At 46.5% G+C, this 22659-nt stretch overlaps 1 protein-coding gene across 1 annotated transcript in view; it reads left to right on the forward strand.

Moving 5' to 3' along the window:
• Positions 1-22659, forward strand: part of Galnt18 (polypeptide N-acetylgalactosaminyltransferase 18) — a 327380-nt gene that overhangs the window by 273824 nt on the left and 30897 nt on the right. Inside the window, exons 8-9 of the mRNA XM_057778042.1 lie at positions 763-900; positions 4083-4178. Coding sequence (XP_057634025.1) covers positions 763-900; positions 4083-4178 — 234 coding nt within the window. The remainder of the gene's footprint in view (positions 1-762; positions 901-4082; positions 4179-22659) is intronic.

A 22659-nucleotide genomic window follows, 5' to 3' on the forward strand; every position in this document is an offset into this window, starting at 1 on the left:
TGGGCAGGCATGGATTTTGGAGGAAAAAGATCAGCCACCTCTACCAAATGTTAGGAAGAGGAGTGCTCATTGTTTTCTCACTACAGAGGCTCAATAGCCTTTGTCTACACACGACCACATTGTTCCTAATCATTGCTTATTGCCATGAAAAGGATTTGATGCAATTGTCAGGAAAAACAGTGAAGACATACTGAGCCTCTGAAACACAAAAGCAAGTCAGTTAATAAACAGTAATATATACATATAATATATTTATAATAATAAACAGTGACTAATACATATACACCACACACACGTTCCTGTTTATTATATGTGTGTGTATATATATATATATTTCTGAATATGTATATCTATGTATTTATCTCATTCTATCATAAGCAGATAAATAACCCTGAGTACAGAAAGAATGGTTTCCCATGAAAACTCACACCATTAGGAAAACATGGAGGCTGTCCCAAGGCAGTATCTACTGGTGACCCCTTGTCAAAGCTGATGCCCCAGTCTTAAGCGTTAGCTGCACAAAGTCAAGTATTCCGGCCCCTACTTTACTTGATAGCAATCCCTTTCAATACTGACCTCAAATTTCAGAGTCCAAATGGGTTAGTTATGGGGTGAATGCTGCATTGGGAAACACAAGACAACATCCCACAGGGCCCTCTACCAGAAAGTCTCTGTGAATCTTGGCTGGAGGCACTGGGTCCTAGCAAGTACATACAGAACAGGCCTGACGGGAGCTACATCTCTGCCCTGCTTCCTGTACAGGACTCAGGGATTGACATTGGGGACATCACGGCACGGAAGGCTCTGAGGAAGCAGCTGCAGTGCAAAACCTTCAGGTGGTACCTGGTCAGTGTGTACCCAGAGATGAGGATGTACTCGGACATCATCGCCTACGGAGTGGTAAGGAGTCTGTGTCTTTGGGTTTCATTCAGAAACAGGCAAAAAACAAGACTGGGAGGGGTGTGACCATGGAAGGGGAGGGAGGGAATAAGCCCACTGTCCCCTCTATGGTAAGCTCTGCAAGATTGGGCTGATGGGCCTTCAAGAGGCTTCGCTTTCATAACCCAAGTCTTTTCAACCCTGCTGAGCGAGGACCCTGCCTGTCCTTTAGAGTCCTCAGCAGCCACATCTGGCTCCAAATCTGCACAGCCCACTTAACAGCACGCATAAAGAAGCTGTTAGCTTCAGATTACACTGGTTCACCCAGCTGGGGTGACTGGGGTTCTTTCAAACACCCACATGCCTCCCACCCACAGGCTGATGAATCCATGTTGAAGCCTCCCTGGGAACACTTCTGAGAACCCAAGCCTTGGAGAATTTACTGAAGGATTTTGTTGCTTTGTTTGTTGATGTGTTATTTTCTTCAGTGTGTGTGGTAGAGGCACGAAGATGGAGAATAGAGTGCAGGAAATGGCATTGGTTCAGTCTGGGGGTGTAGCTCCTGGTAGAAAACTTAACTAGCATGTATGAGGCTCTGAGTTCAATCCCCAGCACCATTAAAAATACAAAGTAGAATAAGACTTGATCTCTTCCCATCAAATGGAGTGTGAGCTTTGGTTTCTCCATCTATTAAATGGGGTAAGTTAACACTGCCTTCCTGGGCTAGAAGCGAAACTGAGAAATGTGGATGTGTTTTCTCTCTCAGGTTAAAATACTTTGGCCATGAGAAACTCTTCCATGAGGCCCCTCCACTCTTTGAGTGTCTTATGCAGTACACAATGCTGTTTGAGTAGCTCCTCCATGACTGTTGAGGTCTGAACACATAATTTTTCCTATGACAGTTAAGCCCTTGACTCTACTCTATGGGACTACTTATATTCAGGTTACATATGAAGAAACGGGCATAAAAACTGACTTGCCTCTGACAGAATGGCTGGAACCATCCCAGTCCTGTGCTTTGGAGAGCTCCCTCCTGCCTTTTTTGATATACCAAGATGAAAACTCAGAGGCAGAACTGAGGCCTCTTTGGTGCCCTCTGATCAGAGCTGAGCTAAGGGCTTCCCCAGCTGGGAACATTATGGATGGAGCTCTGCCTGGGAGTGTGAAGTCTTTCCGGAAAAGTTGGACTCAGAATTAGTCTCTGGTCCTTCTATCGCTAATATCCAGTGGTTATGAATGACACAGAGCTGGGGAACCCCCCAATCCCAGATCTTGGTTGTCCAGTAGCTCATCTTGTACCGATGAACCATATCTTCCATGAGAGCCACATGTATCACATGTCTTTCAGTCCAAATGGTGTCCTCTTGCCTTTTCACTCCCCGGGCTGGTGCAGGGGAGGGGGAGCCAGAGCATCCCTCAGCTGATGCTGCCCAGATGCTGTGTGATACTCCAGATTTTCCTTCATCACAGAAACACTCTGCACTTGTGATGCCCATCAGCTCCTTCCGCATGACCAGAGGCATCCAGGGGATACCTCTTCTGATGCTACGCTTTGCTCTGTAGAAACAGTGGATGCCGCTCGGCCGCTGTTGGAGCCAGTCCAAAGAGAATATTTTGGGTCCAGAGAAAGTTTTAGAAGCAAACCTCCATGAGCTATGACTGTCTTCCAGACTCACATTCTCATCAGGCCATTGCTGAAGCTGAATGAGATTAGCCACCCTTGCCCTGAGCAGCAGAGGAAGCAGTAACGTGAGAACGTCTTCATGTAGCCATTGCACTTCCGGGTCTTAGCTACAGGCCCTTGCTTCCTCTACGTACACTCAGTAGCAGGTTTCTGTTGGGGCCCCTTGATGACAGAACTGGAAAAGTTTGATTGACCAGATAGTCATGGCAGGTACTAGGCTGTGTCTAGATCCATCTGGGTCCAGCTCAGGCTGGCTCTCCGCTCATCATCGCATAGAGATGAGCTTGCTGGCCGTTCCCAGGGCTGGCAGTGGTCACTGTCCTTTTCATGTTTGTGCACCAGCCACTGTGAAAGGTCCAGCCCGTCCCTCCCTCCTCTTGTCCTCCATATAATGTCAGTGCCTGGCTCCTTCAGGAACAGAGACAGGCTTGCTGGTCCAGAAACATTGTGAACTCTTAATGAGGGCCACACAGGATGCGGCCACAGGAGAAAGAACATTCGCTGGGTCTGAATTGTTCTTCCTTGGTAATTAGTTTTATTCTAAAATGCAGAGGCCAGATGTCTTTGCAGGGGCAGCGGTTTTTAAAATCTTTTATTTTCCATTCCAGTTCACGGTCAAGCTACATCACTGAGGTCAAATAAATGTTTGGGTCACTCAATTGGGTCAGTGTCAAGTCTACCGCCTAGGCTATTAATCCACTAATAGGTCTCATTACTGCTCCTTCAGGCTGAAGGAGCTGTGGGCTGCACTGGGTGGGTTTTGTCTGAGCTCTCTGTCTGGGAGATGGGGTAGCTCTGGGTGAACCCTGACTCTGGTGCTGAGAGCAGAGATGGAGAGGCAGCTGGAATCAGACACGCCCAGCTTCTGGACATTTGCCTTACGCTTTCTTGCTACACACCCTTGACATTGTGCACAGCCTCAGTGTTATAGTCGTCCACCCCAAGGGGCACATTTATGGTATCAGGCTCATAGACACACATATGATGGGGAAAGCTTGGCCTCCAATGTCAAGCGTACTGTGGCCTTGTCTCTTGCCAAGCGATTGCCGTTCATTTGTTCATTTTCTGAACACTCTCATTCAAGAAGCGCCAGTTATCGGCTTCATGCCCTGGTCCATGCCGTATTCGGTAAGGAAGATTAAGACCCAGTGTCGGTGATGAACGAGGAGGCAGGCCAATAAAAAGGCAATGAGAAAGCAAGATGCCAGTTGTCGCGGTAAGCTCCATGAGAGCGGAGCTGGAGAGATGACTCCGCAGTTAAGAGCACTTGCTGCTCTTGAAAAGGACCTGGATTCAGTTCCCAGCACTTTCTTTTTAATAAGATGTCCCGATTTCCTGTCCAGTGGGAGCCTGTCCTTTATACAGAGGAACAGCTGGGACTTGCTAATACCATCATGTTTGGTGGCGTTGAGGAAGAAGCTGAGTCTGTCTGGGGGACACACTTGCCTCTCCTAAACTAATACATGTGTTTTCTCCCATTTTCCCCCTTGGGTGTGGCCGCACTTCCTCTGACGTTCAGCTGCAGAACTCCCTCAAGGCTGATTTGTGTCTCGATCAGGGGCCAGATACAGAGAACATCCCCATTGTGTACATCTGCCATGGGATGACACCCCAGGTGAGTCCTCAGATGACCCCAGTGCCAAGGACGTGCATGTGAGTGTCTGCTGTGGGGAAGCACGGCTGGATTCTATCATGGAGTCCCTGGACTCAGAAGTCTCTGATGTTCATTATGAAGTATTCCCATGAGCCCAGGAACCATGTTGTACCTTCCTTGTCTCAATAGAAGCTGAGAATTGGATGTTAGGGGGCCAGGATCCCATGGAGTAGGGGAAGGAGAAGATGCTATATTTTTATAGAGAAACCACGCCTCGTTTTGGAAGCTGTGGCTCTGGTTCTGGTAGAAGAGCCCTTCCTTGGCAGGACAGAGTTCAGGGATTCTGTGAAGCTTGGCTAATGTGCCTGAGTTCCATTGAGTGCTATATTACAGTCTACAGGCCATGAGTCTCCTTTCTAAGACATGCTTCTCGTGGGGAAGAAAGAGCAGCCACCAGGAAATGGCTGTCCTTTGACATTCTCCATGTTTAGTCTAGGCTTCAGATATATAAAGGGTACGTTGAACTACAGGCAATGGAGCTGGCTTACACAATAACACTGACCAATTTTGTCCAAGCATGCAGAGTGTCCAGATGGACAGTGTCAGAGTCTAACTCCAGAAGAGGACAGTGTCTGAGAAGAATGCTTTCTTACCAGTTTTTAGGATTGTGCTTCTGTGTTTAAGTTGCTCCCTGCCTAAACACATGACTGAAGGCTATCACGTGAGCCTGTGTGCAAAGGATGGGAATTTACAGTGATTTTTCACTGTGGTCCTAACACCGTATCTTTTGGTGGGCCCTGTGGCTGTGACATCATTAGTTGGTTAGTCTCAGTCTCAGGGTAGCAGATCACACTACCCCCACATCACTTAGCATAGCAACACATTCCTTATTTTAGAACAGTGTGACATTTTTGATACATTCCTGGCTCAGACACCTCACATATTGCTGTGACAACATACCAGACCAAAGCAACTTAATGGAGAAAGGGCTATTTCCACTTCTAGTTCCAAGAGAATAAGGTCCATCGTGGTAGGTGGGTCCGCGGTGGCAGGAGCAGGAGGCCACCAGTAACCTACTTCCTCCAGTACATCTCCACCTCCTAAGGTCCTACAACCTTCCCAAACAGCACCATCAGCAGGGACCAATGGTTCAAACACCTACGCCTCTGGGGGACATGTCACATTCAAACCTCAGCACTGTCTTTATGCTGACAAACGTCCTACCAAGTCATCACATATATACAGAAGATAACGAGTTGTAAGTGTGCAGATTAATGAATGGCCATGAAACGAACATGATAATATTAGCTAGCACCCCAAGAAGCCACCCTATCTGTGAGTTACATTCGTGGCTCTAATAAGTTGCTCATTTGTTTTACTGCGTACTATTCTGTGTTATGAAAATGCTATGGAGTACTGAGATGGGATTAATAAGAACGGCCCTCATGAGTTCATACACTTGAATGCTTCGTAGCCCAGGAGTGGCACTATTTAAAAGGATTAGAAGGTATAGAAGATGTGGCCTTGTTGGAGGAAGTGTATCACTAGGGGTGGGCTTTGAGATACCCAAAGTCCATGCTAAGGGCAGAGCCCACCCCACTCTCTGCCTATGGATCAGGCTGTGGTTCTCATCCACTTCTCCAGCCCCTGCCTACACGCTGCCATGCTCCCCTTCCATGATGATAATGGACTAACCTTCAGAAACTCTACACAAGCCCGCAAATCAAATGCTTTCTCTTCTAATAGTTGCCTCCGTCCTGGTGCCTCTTTGCAGCAATGGAACAGTGGCTAACATGAGTACCACGAGTCCTGCTGCAGTGGCCATCTTTGTTCGTGTCTTTTGGCTCGTTTCTATACTCATTTCTTTTGGATTTACACTTAGGCATAGACTAGTTGAATCATAGAGCTGGTGTGTGTTTCCTTTAATGATCTGTAATAACCAGTAATAATTTTCTTAGGTGACCCAAACAGAATACCACAGTTTAAACAATGAAAATGCATTTCTCACAGTTCTGGAGAGCGGGGAGTTGAAGATCGAGGTGCTGACAAATTTGGCATCTGGCAGTGGCTTGCTTCACAGCTGTCAGGGGCCTCCCTTCCTTCTGCACTCACAGGGTATGGAGAGAAGGGCCCCACAGGAATGAGGTGCTGGTCTGGCCTCACAAGAACACTAAGCCTATTGGATAAGCATTCCACGCTTATGGCTTCACTCAACCTAAAGATTTGGAGAAGACTAAGGCTATCCTTGTTGAAAAATCACAAAAAGACACCTTTGGAAAGAAATACTAGGACATGGCTCATGATAAAGAGGCTGGGTCTGGTGTAATTCATGGACTCTGTCATCTCAGCAGAAGCTAAGGATAGAGATGGATGTAACCGGGAGAGACACAGAAAGGTGGCAGGGAAGGAATGGTGGCTGTCACACCCTTGTGCGAAGAAGTGTAGAGGTTTTTTTCTGTGAACTGCGCTGTTCTTCAAGGGAAGGAGCAGGTGATGCCATATGCTGTAGGGGACTCTAAGATCATCAAGGGTGTCACTGCTACCACAGGCCCAGGGAGCAAGGCAGACATCCTCCCCAGCCAAAGACCCCTAGTGGCAATGCCTGGAGCATCTGCAAGTTGCTATGGCAGTGAAAAGAGAGACAGCAGTGGACAAAAGGAGGCCTGGGTCCTAGGCTAGGTCTCTCAGTATCACTTAACCTTTTCTGGCCCCCTAGTTTGCTGGACTCCATTGTGGGGGTGTAACTTTATGCTAAAGTATATGACATATAATCAGGCAGTTCAGTGAATCCCGACCATTGTGTGTAGTGTAGTCTCCATCCTACTCAAGCCTGTCATCCCTGAGGGCTTCCCGTTTGCCCTCTCTGTCAGCATGGCTACTCATGGGTAGCGACAGTTCTGATCTCTGCCCAGTTGACTTGATAGCTACATCCGGGCCTGTCTGTTCGTCTGTAAATGATGAAGCTGGACTGGCCATCTCTAGACGCAGCTCTACTAGCTATGACAACCCACCCATCTCCAGTTCTTTTGTTCTGAAAGGCACTTGGCTGAAGCTGTGCTTCTATGCTGTGCCTGCCAGGGATGCTGGGATCTGCTGTCATAGATTAGCTTCTTCATGTGCTCACATACCTAAATTCTGCAGGAAGCTTCAGGCCTGATGCCTCCACCTTCTAGGTCCGTGCTTTCAAGGTCCAGCAGGCTCGGAACCAGGCTCAGGTCACAGGTTACCAAAGAAGGAAACCATGTGGACTCTTGTGGCAGGAGTTGATTGAGAATGGACTTGAGAGAGCCAGAGAAGTCATATTATCCTGGAAGTAGGCTGTGTCCCTGCCCCGAATTTCTGTATACACTCAGTGTGAACACAGGAACGTGAAGCAAGTGACTGGTGAGGGGCCAAGGCTTCTGATGTCCAAGGATTGCTAAAAGCATCCTCCAGCTCTCAAAGGCATCATAGAGAGGCTTAAGAAAGGAGGTGCTCTGGGTACTTTTAAGAGACTGTGGATAGATGCTGGCCACACAGGCCCACTGCACCCCACGGAGTTTGTCTAGCCACGTATGAAACATGCATTTTTGATGGGATTGTTCCCTCTTCCTGGCAGTTCTCAGAGAAGCCTTTCACAGGACAGGGAGAACCCAGGGATGATCACACATGTACATATGGGCTGCCACATGTACTACCCCAGAGGAGAGCAATGTCCCTCACTTTGTTGTCTAAGAAATACAAATCTGAGGCAACAACCTTTCTGACCTCTGCTGTAAAGCGTCACAGGTCCTCCCCGAGAACCACAGCCACTAGGCAGCCTGCAAATGCCGAAGGGAAACATACACACTGTAATAACTAGAGGTCAAGAACCAGGCCATGGAGATGACTCAACAGGTAAAGGCACTTGCCACCAATCCAGACAACCTGACTTCAGTCCCTGAGAAAGGGAGAATTCATCCTGACAAGCTGTCTTCTGATCTTTTCTTGCACACACACACACACACACACACACACACACACACACATGAATAATGTAATCAAATGTTTTAAAAGCACATAAGAGCCGGGGAGATGGCTCAGCATTAACAGCTCTTGCAGAAGACCCAAGTTCAGTTCCTAGCAACCATGTCAGGTGGCTCATAAGTGCCTATAACTCCAGCTCCAGGGGGTCCCATGCCCTTCTGGCCTCCACAGGCAACTATACTCACATGCACAGACCCCACACAGACACACAAGTATAAAATAAGCATAAATATTTGTGGATAGGAGAGATGACTCAGTGGTTGACAGTACTTGCCCTTCCAGAGGACCTGGGATGCTTCCCAGAACCTACTTTGGATGGCTCATAACTGTGTAGAAGTTTCAGGAGGTCTGGGTCCCTCCTTGAGCCCTCACAGGTACCCCTATGCACATATACACAGATAAAAATTAACACTTTTAAAAGTTATTGCTAGGTTGAAGCCATAACACTCACTAGCCAAGTACCTTTGGTAGATGTTGTGCCTTGATTTTATTACCCACAAAATGGAGATTATAGCATTACCTATCTTATAGGGTTGCTACAAAGATTACATAATAGGTGCACATGAAACATTTTTACAGTGCGGCCTGGCCCATGATGGTTGCCTATTCTGTGTAAGCAGTTATTACAAGGCTTGTGGGGAGACTCAGGTCTATCCCTGAGCTAAAAGGACAGCAATGACTATCCTGGGAAAGAATAGCCTTAAGAGAGAGTTGAAACTTCCTTCCAAAATAAAAGGACACACATGTTTGTCTGAGAACAATGGGACTCTTCCGGCCACTGGCGCAGGTGATGGTGACATCCCCATCATCCCTGTCCAAGCTATGTTAGTAAGCTTCAGGGGCGTGATACCTAAACTAAGAAATTCCTAAGATTCTTCCTGCTCTGTGACTCCATGGATTCTTTTTACTTCAAGACAGAGTCTTATGATATAGCCAAGGCTAGCCTTGAATTCAAGATTCTCTCTTCTCCATTAGTTCCTGGATTATAGATCTGCTCTGCCATAGCCTATGGTATTGACAATCCATCATATATATGATCCATCACCATGTGTGCATTTCCTTTAATGTCATCTTGAGTCTACCATATATCCTGTAGTGTTCTTGATCTCAGAGAACAGTGCTTGGGGCCCTCATGCCATTGGCTTTCTCCTACTCCAGACAGACTGTTTTCTACCTTTAAATCTTCACATGATTACCTTACAAGGGAAAGGCTTGTTCCTCTCTTGAGCATTGCCTGACTGGCTTCATTTGAGATTTAGGACTTGGTTTCAGCTAGCCACAGCAAAGCACGGTGGAAGAACAAGGATACAGAGGCAGCCCCGCTGACTGGTACAGTTCTTGCTAATCTGTAAGATGATTAAGTAAACTCAAAGTACATCTGAAAGTGGATCTGCAGGCATTTTCTACGAAGCAGTGTTAGGAGAGGATGGACAGGGCAGACACAAAGTGGCTAATATCTTACAGGGAAACATAATTGTTGCCTTCAGTGTGACCTTTCTACCCAGACAGAAAACCAGGCCTTGGGATACAGTTCTGTGGTGTCTGAGAGTTAATCAGAAGGAAAATTGTGCAAGCAAGTGCAGATAGGATACCCTTAGAAAACTGCATGCTCTTAGTGGGTCTGTCAGACAATGCCCCTGTGTAATATCAAAAGGACATCTATGTCATTTCAAGGTCTTTGGTATTTTTCATTTTTAAAATTATATTTATCTACTAGCACACCCATGTGTTAGTGTGTGTGTATGGGGGTGTGTGTGACAGCATGCTGATGAAGAATAGTTAACAATTTTAGGGGTCACTTATCTCCATCCACCATGTGGGTCCTGGAGTCAAACTCAGGATGTCAGGCTTGGCGTCAAAGCACTTTTACCTGCTTAGCCATCTCACAAGCCCTAGGTATTTTCTTACTCTTTTTAAAGTTGGCTGAAGGTCAAATGCCCTTCAGACCATCTGTGACTCAGTGACCCTTGGAGATTAACAGCTTGACAATGTGGCCTTTCCTTCAGTTCCCAGTGTCATGAACTGAGAAGCAGGTGCAACAAGGGTGTGTCCCTCTACCCGGTTCTGGAGACTGGGAAGTGCAAGGTCAAAGTGCAAGCAGGGCATGTTCCCTCAGAAGGTTCCAGGAGGATGGTTCCTGGCCTCTCTCCTACCCCTGGAGTTTCTTCGGCTGCTTTCAGCACAGTTCTGATCCAGGATGCAAGAGACAAGTTCAACTTTGCCTCTTAAACATGTACTTGTTGGTTTGCAGTGAGAGCCTATTCTATCCCATAGTGACTTCACCCAAATTTAAATAATGGCATCTGCAATGGCTTTGATTCTAAATATGGTCCCATTCTGGGAACTGAAAGTTAGAATTTGACATGTGAATTTTAGGGGTGCACAATTGGACCCATCAACCTCCCCTCCCCCTCATAAGGACAGGCTAAGAACTGGGAGGCTTTTACTTCCTTGACTAACAAGCTCCTCACATAACTTCCCCTTCTAACTCCTTGGCTGGGCTGAGTCACGTGGTTCTGTCTGACCTCAGAAGTGGGAAAGTGTGGATTTCTGGGTAGCCAGAAGGACTTATCTCCATCACAATAATTTAGATAGCTCCTGAGTCCATGTTACCTGTGAGAAGACAACAGGAAATGGTTACCTGAGGTATGAGCTTGCTTGCCCAATGGCATCATGGTCACCAGCAGAAGACAGAGGTCATACTTTGACCTCCACTTCTTCTTCACTTCCGTTCTCTCTTTTCCTTTATTGTCATTCGTCATTCTTCAGGTATGACAGGGCAACTTTCATAAAGTCAGCATGATTTCAAAAGTTTTATTGCCCTTGAGGGATAAATACATTTGGCATAGTGATAGGAATGTTTCTTGAGTGACATCTAGTAGGTGCCAGGGGTCGCCAAAGACACGAGAGACTCAGAAACAGCTTGTGCTAGGAGAAACTGGCCCCCCAGTTGGGTTAAAGCCTCAGAGAGAAACGTCCACTCTGCTGGAGCTGTGACACTCCCAGGTCTCAGGGAAGGCCGTGAGCAGGAAAAAGCATGATGCAGCTAATCAAATTAGCGAGGTGAAGCTGCTGGGAAGGGCGCTAATTGGTTAATGAGTAAATGTAACCATTTTATTTAAATTAGTAGCAAATTTTAAGCAATCCTCAAAATAACTGAGAATATGAGCCCTAATTAGTGTAACAGCCTGGAAAATTTCTCCTAATGGGAAAAAATACAATAATGGGGTCTTTCCACAGACTCCATCCAATTAATCACTCGTTCACTCATTCATTCATCTGCCCATTCACGGAACACACACTGAGCTTTATGCCAAGAACTGGGAGAGGGGACGGTGACTTACCTGAGTCCCCAGCCTGGAGGAGGAAGACAGACACAGAGAATTAGCTTCCATGACAAAACCCTGTAGCCCAACGCCACAACCATCTCATTACCCCACAGAGGGCATTGGGGCCAGAAAGAACAAAACAGAGTTGGAGAATCTCTTCCGTCTATTCTGCCAGAGCTTTCTAGAATGTAGAAAGCACATCAGGATGAAATGCTTCTCCTCTGGGAAGGTACGTTCTTGGCAATAGAAGAAAGGCAGAAGGGATTTTAATTCCTCCGGAAGTCTGTGAAGTTCTGAAGTTGCCACATCAGGACTTCAGGACGAGCTTTGACTCAGGGTGTAAAGAACAGAGTTGAGCTGGGAGAATTCTCTTCCAACCTGAAGATGAATCTCATGTCAGGCCAGGGAGTGTGTTTAAGAAAAGTTAAGCAAAGCACGGAAGAGGAAACGGACTTTGCTGCACTGCTTTTTTTGTCATTACCTCTTCAGTTTTATTTATTTTTTTTTATTTTTATGGTGTTGTGAATTGACCCAAGGCCTTGTAGGGACAGGCAAGGGCTCTGTCTGTGAGCCACTCCGTCAGTGAGCTGCTGTCGGTGAGCCGCTCTGTCGGTGAGCTGCATCCACTCAAGTCCTCTTCAGCGTTTCTAAGAGTGTTCACTTGGATGCTTGATAGAAAGACAGATAGGTGGGTGGAAAATGAAAATTGCTGCTTATTTCATTGTCTACTGACTGATTTCTAGAATTTTCTAATTTCCAGTGGGTCACAATGACGCTCTCATCCCTTCCCTATTTGACAATGCCTCCGGAATGATGGATGGATGGATGGATGGATGGATGGATGGATGGATGGATGGATGGATGATGGATGGATGGTAGATAGACAGACACAGACAGGGAAAATGGAAAACATTGATTATCCCATTGTCTACTGACAGCTTTCTAGAAGTTTCCATTTGCCAGTTGGTCATAATAACACCCCTCCCCTACTTGTCAATGTCCCCAGTGGCTTCAGGGGCATTGAGGACACCTCCGAGATTGTGCTTGCATCTCCAGCCCTTTCATGTAACATTCCAGAGACAATTGCAAAAGTCTCTTTGTGTGCCAAGAATTTAAATGGCTTTGCACTTACCAGTGACCTTTGGCAGATGTCTCCACTTCTCCATGACTTTTATCTATAAATAAATAGAATGCCAGGCCAAGAGCGGCTATGCAGTTTACAGATAGTCCCTGGGTTTCTTTCCTGTCATGAGAGTATGCACTCCCTGACTCCCGGTCAGCAGGTACCAGCTGATCTTGGTAGTGTAGGGAGGGTCTCCCATGGCCTTCTGGATTTGGTTGGTGCCGTGCTTTAAATGTGAAATGTCTCCCATAGGCTCACGTGTTTGAGCACATGTTCCCAGTTGGTAGCGTTATTTTTTTGGAAGGTTGTGGAACCTTTAGTAGTTAAAGTTTTGCTAGAGTGAGTGGGCCTTCAGGTTTTCTGGCCCAGCCCCACTTCCTAGTCACCCTCTCCTTTCTGACTATGTGTACAATGTGACCAGCCACCTCACACACCAGCCACCATGCCTTCCCTGCCATGATAAACTTGATTCCTTAAACTGTGAGTCCAAAACAACCCTGCCTCCTTGTTGCTTCTATCATGGCATGAGGGAAACTCATGACACAGCTGGTCACATGGTCTCTGTATCACTCAGGAAGTCGCCCTGAGAGAATCATCTGGATATTACACACAGTCCCAAGGCCGCAACTCATGTGGAAAGCGGAGCAAGTGAAGCCTCAGGACTGTCACAGGGACTGGCCCTTGGTGGCCCTGGGATGGCCCAGGGCCCTCTGGCACCTGTTCTTCAACACCTTCCCACAGAAGTGTTTTCTTGGTGTGGACTGCTTGTTTGAGGGGAGGTCTCAGCTGCAGAGGACCCTGGGAAATGGCTGACAGGTAGATGACTGGATCTCAGGATCAGACAGAGCAAGAGTCTGGTCCCGAGTCTGCCTACTCCATGGGACAACTCCATGGGACAACTCCATGGGACAAACGAGTTGAGGGTTCCAATACCCCAATTATGTTCTAATCTGCGAGCACAGGATTCTGAGGTGCACATTCCCTTCTGAAATTCCTGGGCCAGGGACTGTCTCACTCACCCCTGCAGCCCTGGAAAGTGTCCTCAGAGAGCAGGTGCCCTACCTTACATTCCTAAACCTCGAGTTCAGCAGCTCGCTCTCTTGTCTCTGATCTTCAGGGAGGCTGAGTTGATGAGCTGCCTGCTTCCTGCATCCGCATGAGCACTCTTTGCATGGTGTCTACTGGAAGGAAGGAGGCTAACTTTGTAGTCCCTGCCCACACCCCACCTCTTCCTCCACTCCACCCCACTCCACTCTGCCGTTCAATTACACCGTAAACAGCTCTGCTGCTTAGTCAGTTTGTGACCTGGCATTGATAGAATTCCTGATTTCACTTTACAATTCAAAGTAAGGCATAACTCACGGTAAACGCTAACTACAGGTTGTTATGTTATTTGTGTTTACTTAATGTTTACATAGGTGTGCATCCATTTACATAGACACACAGAGAAACACCGTGTATCTGTATCTGCTTGACTCTGCATGTCTGCTTATTACATCTTAGTGCTACCTTGCCAGCTTGTCCTCAAACGTATGCCCCTCCCAGGAGGCAGATGCGGGCTCTAAGTCCTAGAACTTCATGACAGATGCTTAGTCATACCCAGGGGCAACCAGGACCCAAGGTTAGGAAGAGGGGGGACTGGCTATGGCACTATTTATCAGTGCACCCTCCTTTGCTCCTGCTGCTCCCAGAGGCACGGGTGACACACACAGGTTTCCTTTTCTGTCACAGTCAACCACCAGATTGCCTGAGGTTGCCTCTGGGTGCCAGCCCACCTGGGTCTGGTTCCTCCTCAAATGCTGAGAAGAGTGTCCAACTGCCCCCTACCTCTGCCCCCCTGCTTTAAGAATGTACATCATCTACATAGGTGGGGATAGTCGACATTGGGAAACAGGGGGTCACAGGGAATGGTGAGCTGCTGGAGGCGCCCAGGCGTGAGGCCATGGTGTCAGCTCCTCTTTCCACACACAATGGTGGTGAACTCTGAGCTGTTCCTGCAGCTTCGCTGCTAAAAAGGGAGCTGCCTGATTTGTTATTCACGCCACATATGTTCTTCATTTCATGTCCAAACTCCGCAATTAGAGTCATCAACAGCGAGTTTTGCATGACTTTTATTAAACTCCCACAGGCTGTGAGCAGGCTGTCATTAGCTGTACCCTAAGTGCCCAGCGTTCCAGCTCCTAAGCAGAGAGCTGCTGCCCGTGGCACCCTGCCCACATTTCTTTGCAGAGTTTTGCTCCCCGGATGACTCTGGCCATGGAGACAAGATGGGAACCCAGGGACAGGGGCCCTGAATTTAGAGCCTAATCTGGCTGTGTGCACTTAAACAAGTCCCCTGACCTCTCTGAGCCTCAGCTTCCTGATCAGTAAAATGGGTACGGGAACTGAACCCTAGATAAAATATCAGACCTGTATATGCCTCACACCAAGTTCATCCTCTTGTTCAGATGAGCACCCTCTCTCCATGAGTGTTTTCCATGTTGAATGATGGTTACACAGATGGCAACACTGTGCAGGCACAGTTTCCGGGCCTTCTTTCAGGTACCTTTCAAAGTGCTTTTCCGTCTAAGCTCACATTCCCAGCAGCCCCTGACAGTAGCTACTTCTAATACCCTGTTCTTACCAGGTGGAAAACTGGAGCTCACAGTGGTTGTATATCCCAGTAGGCAGAGCTGTAGAGCCCAGGCTCAGAGCAGGCTCCGTGTTGCCTTCCTGCCTGCTGAAGTGTGATGCCCCCGCTCTCAGAGAGACCCTTGAGTGGAAACAGGACAAGGACGCACCCTGAGTGGAGTGGTGTCGGGGGGGGGGCACCAGGAGGCACACCCATCACAGCGGCAGTGTGAACAAGGTCATGGAGAGAGTATTGGGGAAGTGACCCCAACCTAGATAAACATTGCTCTCCTTAGGATCCAAGGGAAACTGAGTCTAGCCTGTAGTGTTCTTCTGAAAATACTTGTGGAGGAGTCTCCAGACTGGGCTTGAGGGGATTTGAACTCTGTCCTTCCCCACACACCCTGAGCCTGAGCTCAGAACTCAGGCCTATGAGGTTTCTCTCAACTCTACAGGCCATCTGCCTGTGCCCCTTGTCTTGAGTGTCCCACTTTCTCATTGAGGAACCAGGGAGATGGTTCCTCACCTTTCCAGAGGAGATGTCCAATCCAAACCCCTTCTGTCTTTCTCTCTTCCCCATTCTTTAGGCCCCAGTTCCAAACCTATCTCCTTAGGAAAGTCTTTCCCTGTCTCTCCAAGTGCTCTCCCTCATCTGTCTCAGCTCTCTGAGCTTTGTCCGAATCTGTTAATACTCTCAAATGTTCAAGTACAAAAATAATCATTATTGGTAACAGATTTATTATTATTATCATCATCATCATTATAATTATTACCAGGCTTTCTCTACCCCCTGGTAGCAAATCCCTGGAGGACAATGGTCTTGCTTTGCCTCACCGTTATTTTAAGAACAGGTTTCTTGTAGCCTAGATTGGACTCAAACTTGAGTCTACTCCCTGGCTCAGAGCAGAGGCTGCACACATGCTACGGATAGCAAAGTTGTTGGATTTTTGAGTAAATGGCTGCCTTGTTTAGGGTTTTATTGCTGTAACGAGACTCCATGACTATAGCAACTGAAGCACAATTAATAAAAACTCAGAGAGAGAAACTGGGGTTCAACCTGAAGATCCAAAAATCAAAGCAGCAAGCTACTAGCTCTTATCTTGACCTCAGTCTGAAAATGGCGATCCTGCCTCCTGGAATCTCAGAATGAGACTGTGTGTGAGAGCTGTCTCCTCCCGTTTTATAATCCTCTCTAGTTCTGGAATTAGAGGCGTGCACCACTACCACCTGGCTTCTATGGCAAGCTCTTGTGACCACTGGGATTAAAGGTGTGTGTTATTGCTTCCTGGTCTGTAAGGTTGGCCAGTGTGGCTGTTTTACTTTTCTGATCCGCAGGCAAGATTTATTTATTGAAATACAAGTGAAATGCCACTACAAGCAACTGTTGTAAAGAAAACATTTAATTGGAGCTTCTTAAATGCAGAGGTTTAGTCCATCATCATCATGGTAGAAGCATGGTGGAAGAGACTGTCATACTGGGCCTCCTTGAGTATCTGAGACCTCAAAGCCCACCCCCAGTGACACACTTACTACAGCAACGCCACACTTACTCCAGGAAGGCCACATCCCCCAACAGTGGCACTCCCTATGGGCCAAGCACTCAAGCACATGAGTCTATGTGGCCTTTCCTACTCAAACCGCCACAATGGCTTAAGCACTTTCCCTCCAGCCCTGGTGACCTGCTCAGGCACACTGGCTCTGTCATTTCCTAGCCTGACCCAAAGCCCAGTTCTTCCTTTACTGCTCCTTGGAGGCTTCCCAAGATTAATGGGAGGTCAAAGGTGTCACTCTGAATGCACAATTAGCCTGTGTTTGGTACATGGTGGTTGCTGATTTTCTTAGCTTTATTACTAAGCCCTCCATCAATATATGGTCATACTTATGAGATTAATGTCAGAATTAGCATCATCCTGTGTCTCTTCCTTCAGACATGGCATCTTTCCATGAAGACATGGGGGTGAAAGTCTGAGAGATGTGCCCCACAAGGCTTGATTCACCAGTGAGTCCCCTCTCCTGCAGCTGCTGTCACTCAGTCCCCCATTTGCTGTGGCATTAGGGGACTGCTCCCACAGGAGTCAGGAGAATAGAGTGGACAATGTAGGGAGACAGCATTCTTTCTCCAGTGTGCCAAAGTACAGTATCCTCTCAAAGGCACCTCCTCTGTCACCTATTTGGGGCAGGAAGTGGGGAGACACCCCCATGTCGGCACACTGATGCTCTCCCCTAGCTCACATGGGCACACTGATGCCCCCCCCCCCCGCCTAGTTTACATGGACACACTGATGTCCTCCCCAGTTCACATGGGCACATTGATGTCCTCCCCAGTTCACATGGGCACACTGATGCCCCCCAGTTCACATGGGCACATTGATGTCCTCCCCAGTTCACATGGGCACACTGATGCCCCCTCTAGTTTACATGGGCACACTGATGTCCTCCCCAGTTCACATGGGCACACTGATGTCCTCCCAGTTCACATGGGCACACTGATGCCCCCCAGTTCACATGGGCACACTGATGTCCCCAGTTCACATGGGCACATTGATGTCCTCCCCAGTTCACATGGGCACACTGATGCCCCCTCTAGTTTACATGGGCACACTGATGTCCTCCCCAGTTCACATGGGCACACTGATGCCCCCCAGTTCACATGGGCACACTGATGTCCCCAGTTCACAGGGGCACACTAATGCCCCCCTAGTTTACCTAGGCACACTTATGCCCCCAGTTCATACAGGCACACTGATGCCCTCTGCATTTAGGGTAGGTCCTCAACAATTGTATACTTTGGGTGAAGTAGTTTGTCATTGTGTGGCCTGTTTCTATTGATTGTGCAAGATCACCATGCCAAGGTCCTGATCACCAACACAATCCAGGTGCCACCACAGTGTCTTCGTGCATTTTCAGGGCTCCCTTCAGCTAAGAATCAGAGGAAGGACACGTCAAAATCAGTAGGCTCTTGGGCTTCAGGAAGGGTTGGTGCCACTGAATATGGACACCTGAATGGTATTTGTACCACAGAAGCTGAAGGACATGTTTAGTCCATTTTAAGGAAGTTCCTGAGGAACTGCATCGAGAATGCATGATGGGCATAAATGAATTCTCCGATTTGATTTTGCCAGCTAACTGCCTTGTCGTATCACCTTTGTCCCAGATTCTGCAAGCCTGCTTACTGCTGCGGGTGAGCCCTGGGAGGGCAGCTCTTTAGTGGAGCCCTCGAGGGTAGTAAGTACTGTGTTAATATGCTGGGAATTTAAGTAGAGCTGGGACTTCTAAATCAATCACTAGGACAGCTTTATATTTTTCTTTGCTCAAAAAATACACTATTCTGCAGTTACATGTGTGGGCGTAGAGGTTATCCTGGGTGAAGGGCACCGAAAAGGAAAATTTCATAACATTTTCACTGTAGGAAAAAGGACTCTCTGGTCTGGTCTTAATTCTTCTAGAACTGGCTACAGAACATACCAGCATCTCTGCAGTCCTTAGAATAGTCTAGGCTGCTCAGAATTACTCGATTTTATTTGCCTGGGACATTAAAAATGCTTAACAAATATGGGCTAAACAAAAGATCAACTACAAAAGATCAACTAAATAGATTAGTGAAAGGGGTTTTTGGTTTGTTTTGGTTTGGTTGTTTGTTGATGTTGGTTTTTTTTTTTTTTTTTTTTTTTTGGTTTTTCGAGACAGGGTTTCTCTGTGGTTTTGGAGCCTGTCCTGTAACTAGCTCTTGTAGACCAGGCTGGTCTCGAACTCACAGAGATTCGCCTGCCTCTGCCTCCCAAGTGCTGGGATTAAAGGTGTGCGCCACCACCACCCGGCTGTTTGTTTGGTTTTTTGTTTGTTTGTTTGTTTGTTTGTTTTTGTTTTTTTTATTAATTAATTAATTTAATTATTAAAGATTTCTGCCTCTTCCCCGCCACCACGTCCCATTCCCTCCCCCTCCCCCAATCAAGTCTTCCTTCCTCCTCAGCCCAAAGAGCAAGCAGGTTTCTCTGCCCTGTGGGAGGTCCAAGGACCCTCCACCTCCATCCAGGTCTATTAAGGTGAGCATCCAAACTACCTGGGCTCCCACAAAGCCATTACATGCAATAGGATCAAGAACCCATTGCCATTGTTCTTCAGTTCTCAGTAGTCCTCATTGTCCATTATGTTCAGCGAGACCGGTTTTGTCCCATGCTTTTTCAGTCCCCGGCCAGCTGGCCTTGGTGAGTTCCCGATAGATCATCCCCATTGCCTCAGTGTGTGGGTGCACCCCTCGCCGTCCTGAGTTCCTTGCTCGTGCTCACTCTCCTTCTGCTCCTCCTTTGGATCGTGAGACTTCAGTCCAGTGCTCCAATGTTGGTCTCTGTCTCTGTCTTCTTTCATCGCCTGATGAAGGTTAATATTCAGGGGGATGCTTATATGTTTTTCTTTGGGTTCACCTTCTTATTTAGCTTCTCTAGAGTCACGAATTATAGTCTCAATGTCCTTTATTTATGGCTAGAAACCAAATATGAGTGAGTACATCCCATGTTCCTCTTTTTGGGTCTGGCTTACCTCACTCAGGATAGTGTTTTCAATTTCCATCCATTTGTATGCAAAATTCAAGAAGTCATTGTTTTTTACTGCTGAGTAGTACTCTAATATGTATATATTCCATACTTTCTTCATCCATTCTTCCATTGAAGGACATCTAGGTTGTTTCCAGGTTCTGGCAATTGCAAACAATGCTGCTATGAACATAGTTGAGCATATACTTTTGTTGTATGTTTGGGCATCTCTTGGGTATATTCCCAATAGTGGTATTGCTGGGTCAAGAGGTAGATTGAACCCGATTTTCCTGAGAAACCGCCACACTGCTTTCCAAAGTGGTTGCACAAGTTTGCATTCCCACCAGCAATGGATGAGAGTGCCCCTTTCTCCACAACCTCTCCAGCAGAGGCTATCATTGGTGTTTTTGATTTTAGCCATTCTTTTTTTTTTTTTTTTTTTTTTTTTTTTTTTTGTTTTCTTTTTTTTTTATTAATTAATTAATTTAATTATTAAAGATTTCTGCCTCTTCCCCGCCACCACCTCCCATTCCCTCCCCCTCCCCCAATCAAGTCTTCCTTCCTCCTCAGCCCAAAGAGTAAGCAGGTTTCTCTGCCCTGTGGGAGGTCCAAGGACCACCCACCTCCATCCAGGTCTATTAAGGTGAGCATCCAAACTACCTGGGCTCCCACAAAGCCATTACATGCAATAGGATCAAGAACCCATTGCCATTGTTCTTCAGTTCTCAGTAGTCCTCATTGTCCATTATGTTCAGCGAGACCGGTTTTGTCCCATGCTTTTTCAGTCCCCGGCCAGCTGGCCTTGGTGAGTTCCCGATAGATCATCCCCATTGCCTCAGTGTGTGGGTGCACCCCTCGCCGTCCTGAGTTCCTTGCTCGTGCTCACTCTCCTTCTGCTCCTCCTTTGGATCGTGAGACTTCAGTCCAGTGCTCCAATGTTGGTCTCTGTCTCTGTCTTCTTTCATCGCCTGATGAAGGTTAATATTCAGGGGGATGCTTATATGTTTTTCTTTGGGTTCACCTTCTTATTTAGCTTCTCTAGAGTCACGAATTATAGTCTCAATGTCCTTTATTTATGGCTAGAAACCAAATATGAGTGAGTACATCCCATGTTCCTCTTTTTGGGTCTGGCTTACCTCACTCAGGATAGTGTTTTCAATTTCCGTCCATTTGTATGCAAAATTCAAGAAGTCATTGTTTTTTACTGCTGAGTAGTACTCTAATATGTATATATTCCATACTTTCTTCATCCATTCTTCCATTGAAGGACATCTAGGTTGTTTCCAGGTTCTGGCAATTACAAACAATGCTGCTATGAACATAGTTGAGCATATACTTTTGTTGTATGTTTGGGCATCTCTTGGGTATATTCCCAATAGTGGTATTGCTGGGTCAAGAGGTAGGTTGAACCCGACTTTCCTGAGAAACCGCCACACTGCTTTCCAAAGTGGTTGCACAAGTTTGCATTCCCACCAGCAATGGATGAGAGTGCCCCTTTCTCCACAACCTCTCCAGCAGAGGCTATCATTGGTGTTTTTGATTTTAGCCATTCTGACCGGTGTAAGATGGTATCTTAATGTTGTCTTGATTTGCATTTCCCTGATTGCTAAGGAAGTTGAGCATGATCTTAAGTGACTTTTGGCCATTTGAACTTCTTCTGTTGAAAAGTCTCTGTTCAGCTCAGTGCCCCATTTTATAATTGGATTGATTAACCTTTTACGGTCTAATTTCTTGAGTTCTTTGTATATTTTGGATATCAGACCTTTGTCAGTTGCGGGGTTGGTGAAGATCTTCTCCCAGTCAGTGGGTTGCCTTTCTGTCTTAGTGACAGTGTCCTTTGCTTTACAGAAGCTTCTCAGTCTCAGGAGGTCCCATTTATTCAATGATGTCCTTAGTGTTTGTGCTGCTGGGGTTGTACGTAGGAAGTGTTCTCCTGTGCCCATGTGTTGTAGAGTACTTCCCACTTTCTCTTCTATCAGATTCAGTGTGTTTGGACTGATATTGAGGTCTTTAATCCATTTGGACTTGAGTTTTGTGCATGGTGATATATATGGATCTATTTTCATTCTTCTACAGATTGACTTCCAGTTTTGCCAGCACAATTTGTTGAAGATGCTCTCTTTTTTCCATTGTATACTTTTAGCTCCTTTATCAAAAATCAGGTGTTCATAGGTTTGTGGGCTAAAGTCAGGGTCTTCTATTCTATTCCATTGGTCGACTTCTCTGTTTTTATGCCAGTACCAAGCCGTTTTCAGTACTGTAGCTCTGTAATAGAGTTTGAAGTCAGGGATGGTAATGCCTCCAGACAATCCTTTATTGTATAAGATTGTTTTGGCTATCCTGGGTTTTTTGTTTTTCCATATAAAGTTGATTATTGTCTTCTCCAGATCTGTGAAGAATTTTGATGGGATTTTGATGGGGATTGCGTTGAATCTATAGATTGCTTTTGGTAGAATTGCCATTTTTACTATGTTGATCCTCCCAATCCAAGAGCAAGGGAGGTCCTTCCATTTTCTGGTGTCCTCTTCAATTTCTTTCTTCAAAGACTTAAAGTTCTTGCCAAATAGATCTTTCACTTCCTTGGTCAGAGTTACCCCAAGGTATTTTATGCTATTTGTGGCTATCGTGAAAGGTGATGCTTCTCTGATTTCCCTCTCTGCTTCCTTATCCTTAGTGTATAGGAAGGCAACTGATTTTTTGGAGTTGATTTTGTATCCTGCCACATTACCAAAGGTGTTTATCAGCTGTAGGAGTTCTTTGGTAGAGTTTTTGGGGTCGGTTATGTATACTATCATATCATCTGCAAATAATGAAAGCTTAACTTCTTCCTTTCCAATATGGATACCCTTGATCCCCTTATGTTGTCTTATTGCTATTGCTAGAACTTCAAGCACTATATTGAAGAG

Source organism: Chionomys nivalis, chromosome 8 (assembly GCF_950005125.1).
Source record: "Chionomys nivalis chromosome 8, mChiNiv1.1, whole genome shotgun sequence".
Classification (NCBI taxonomy): Eukaryota; Metazoa; Chordata; class Mammalia; order Rodentia; family Cricetidae; genus Chionomys; species Chionomys nivalis.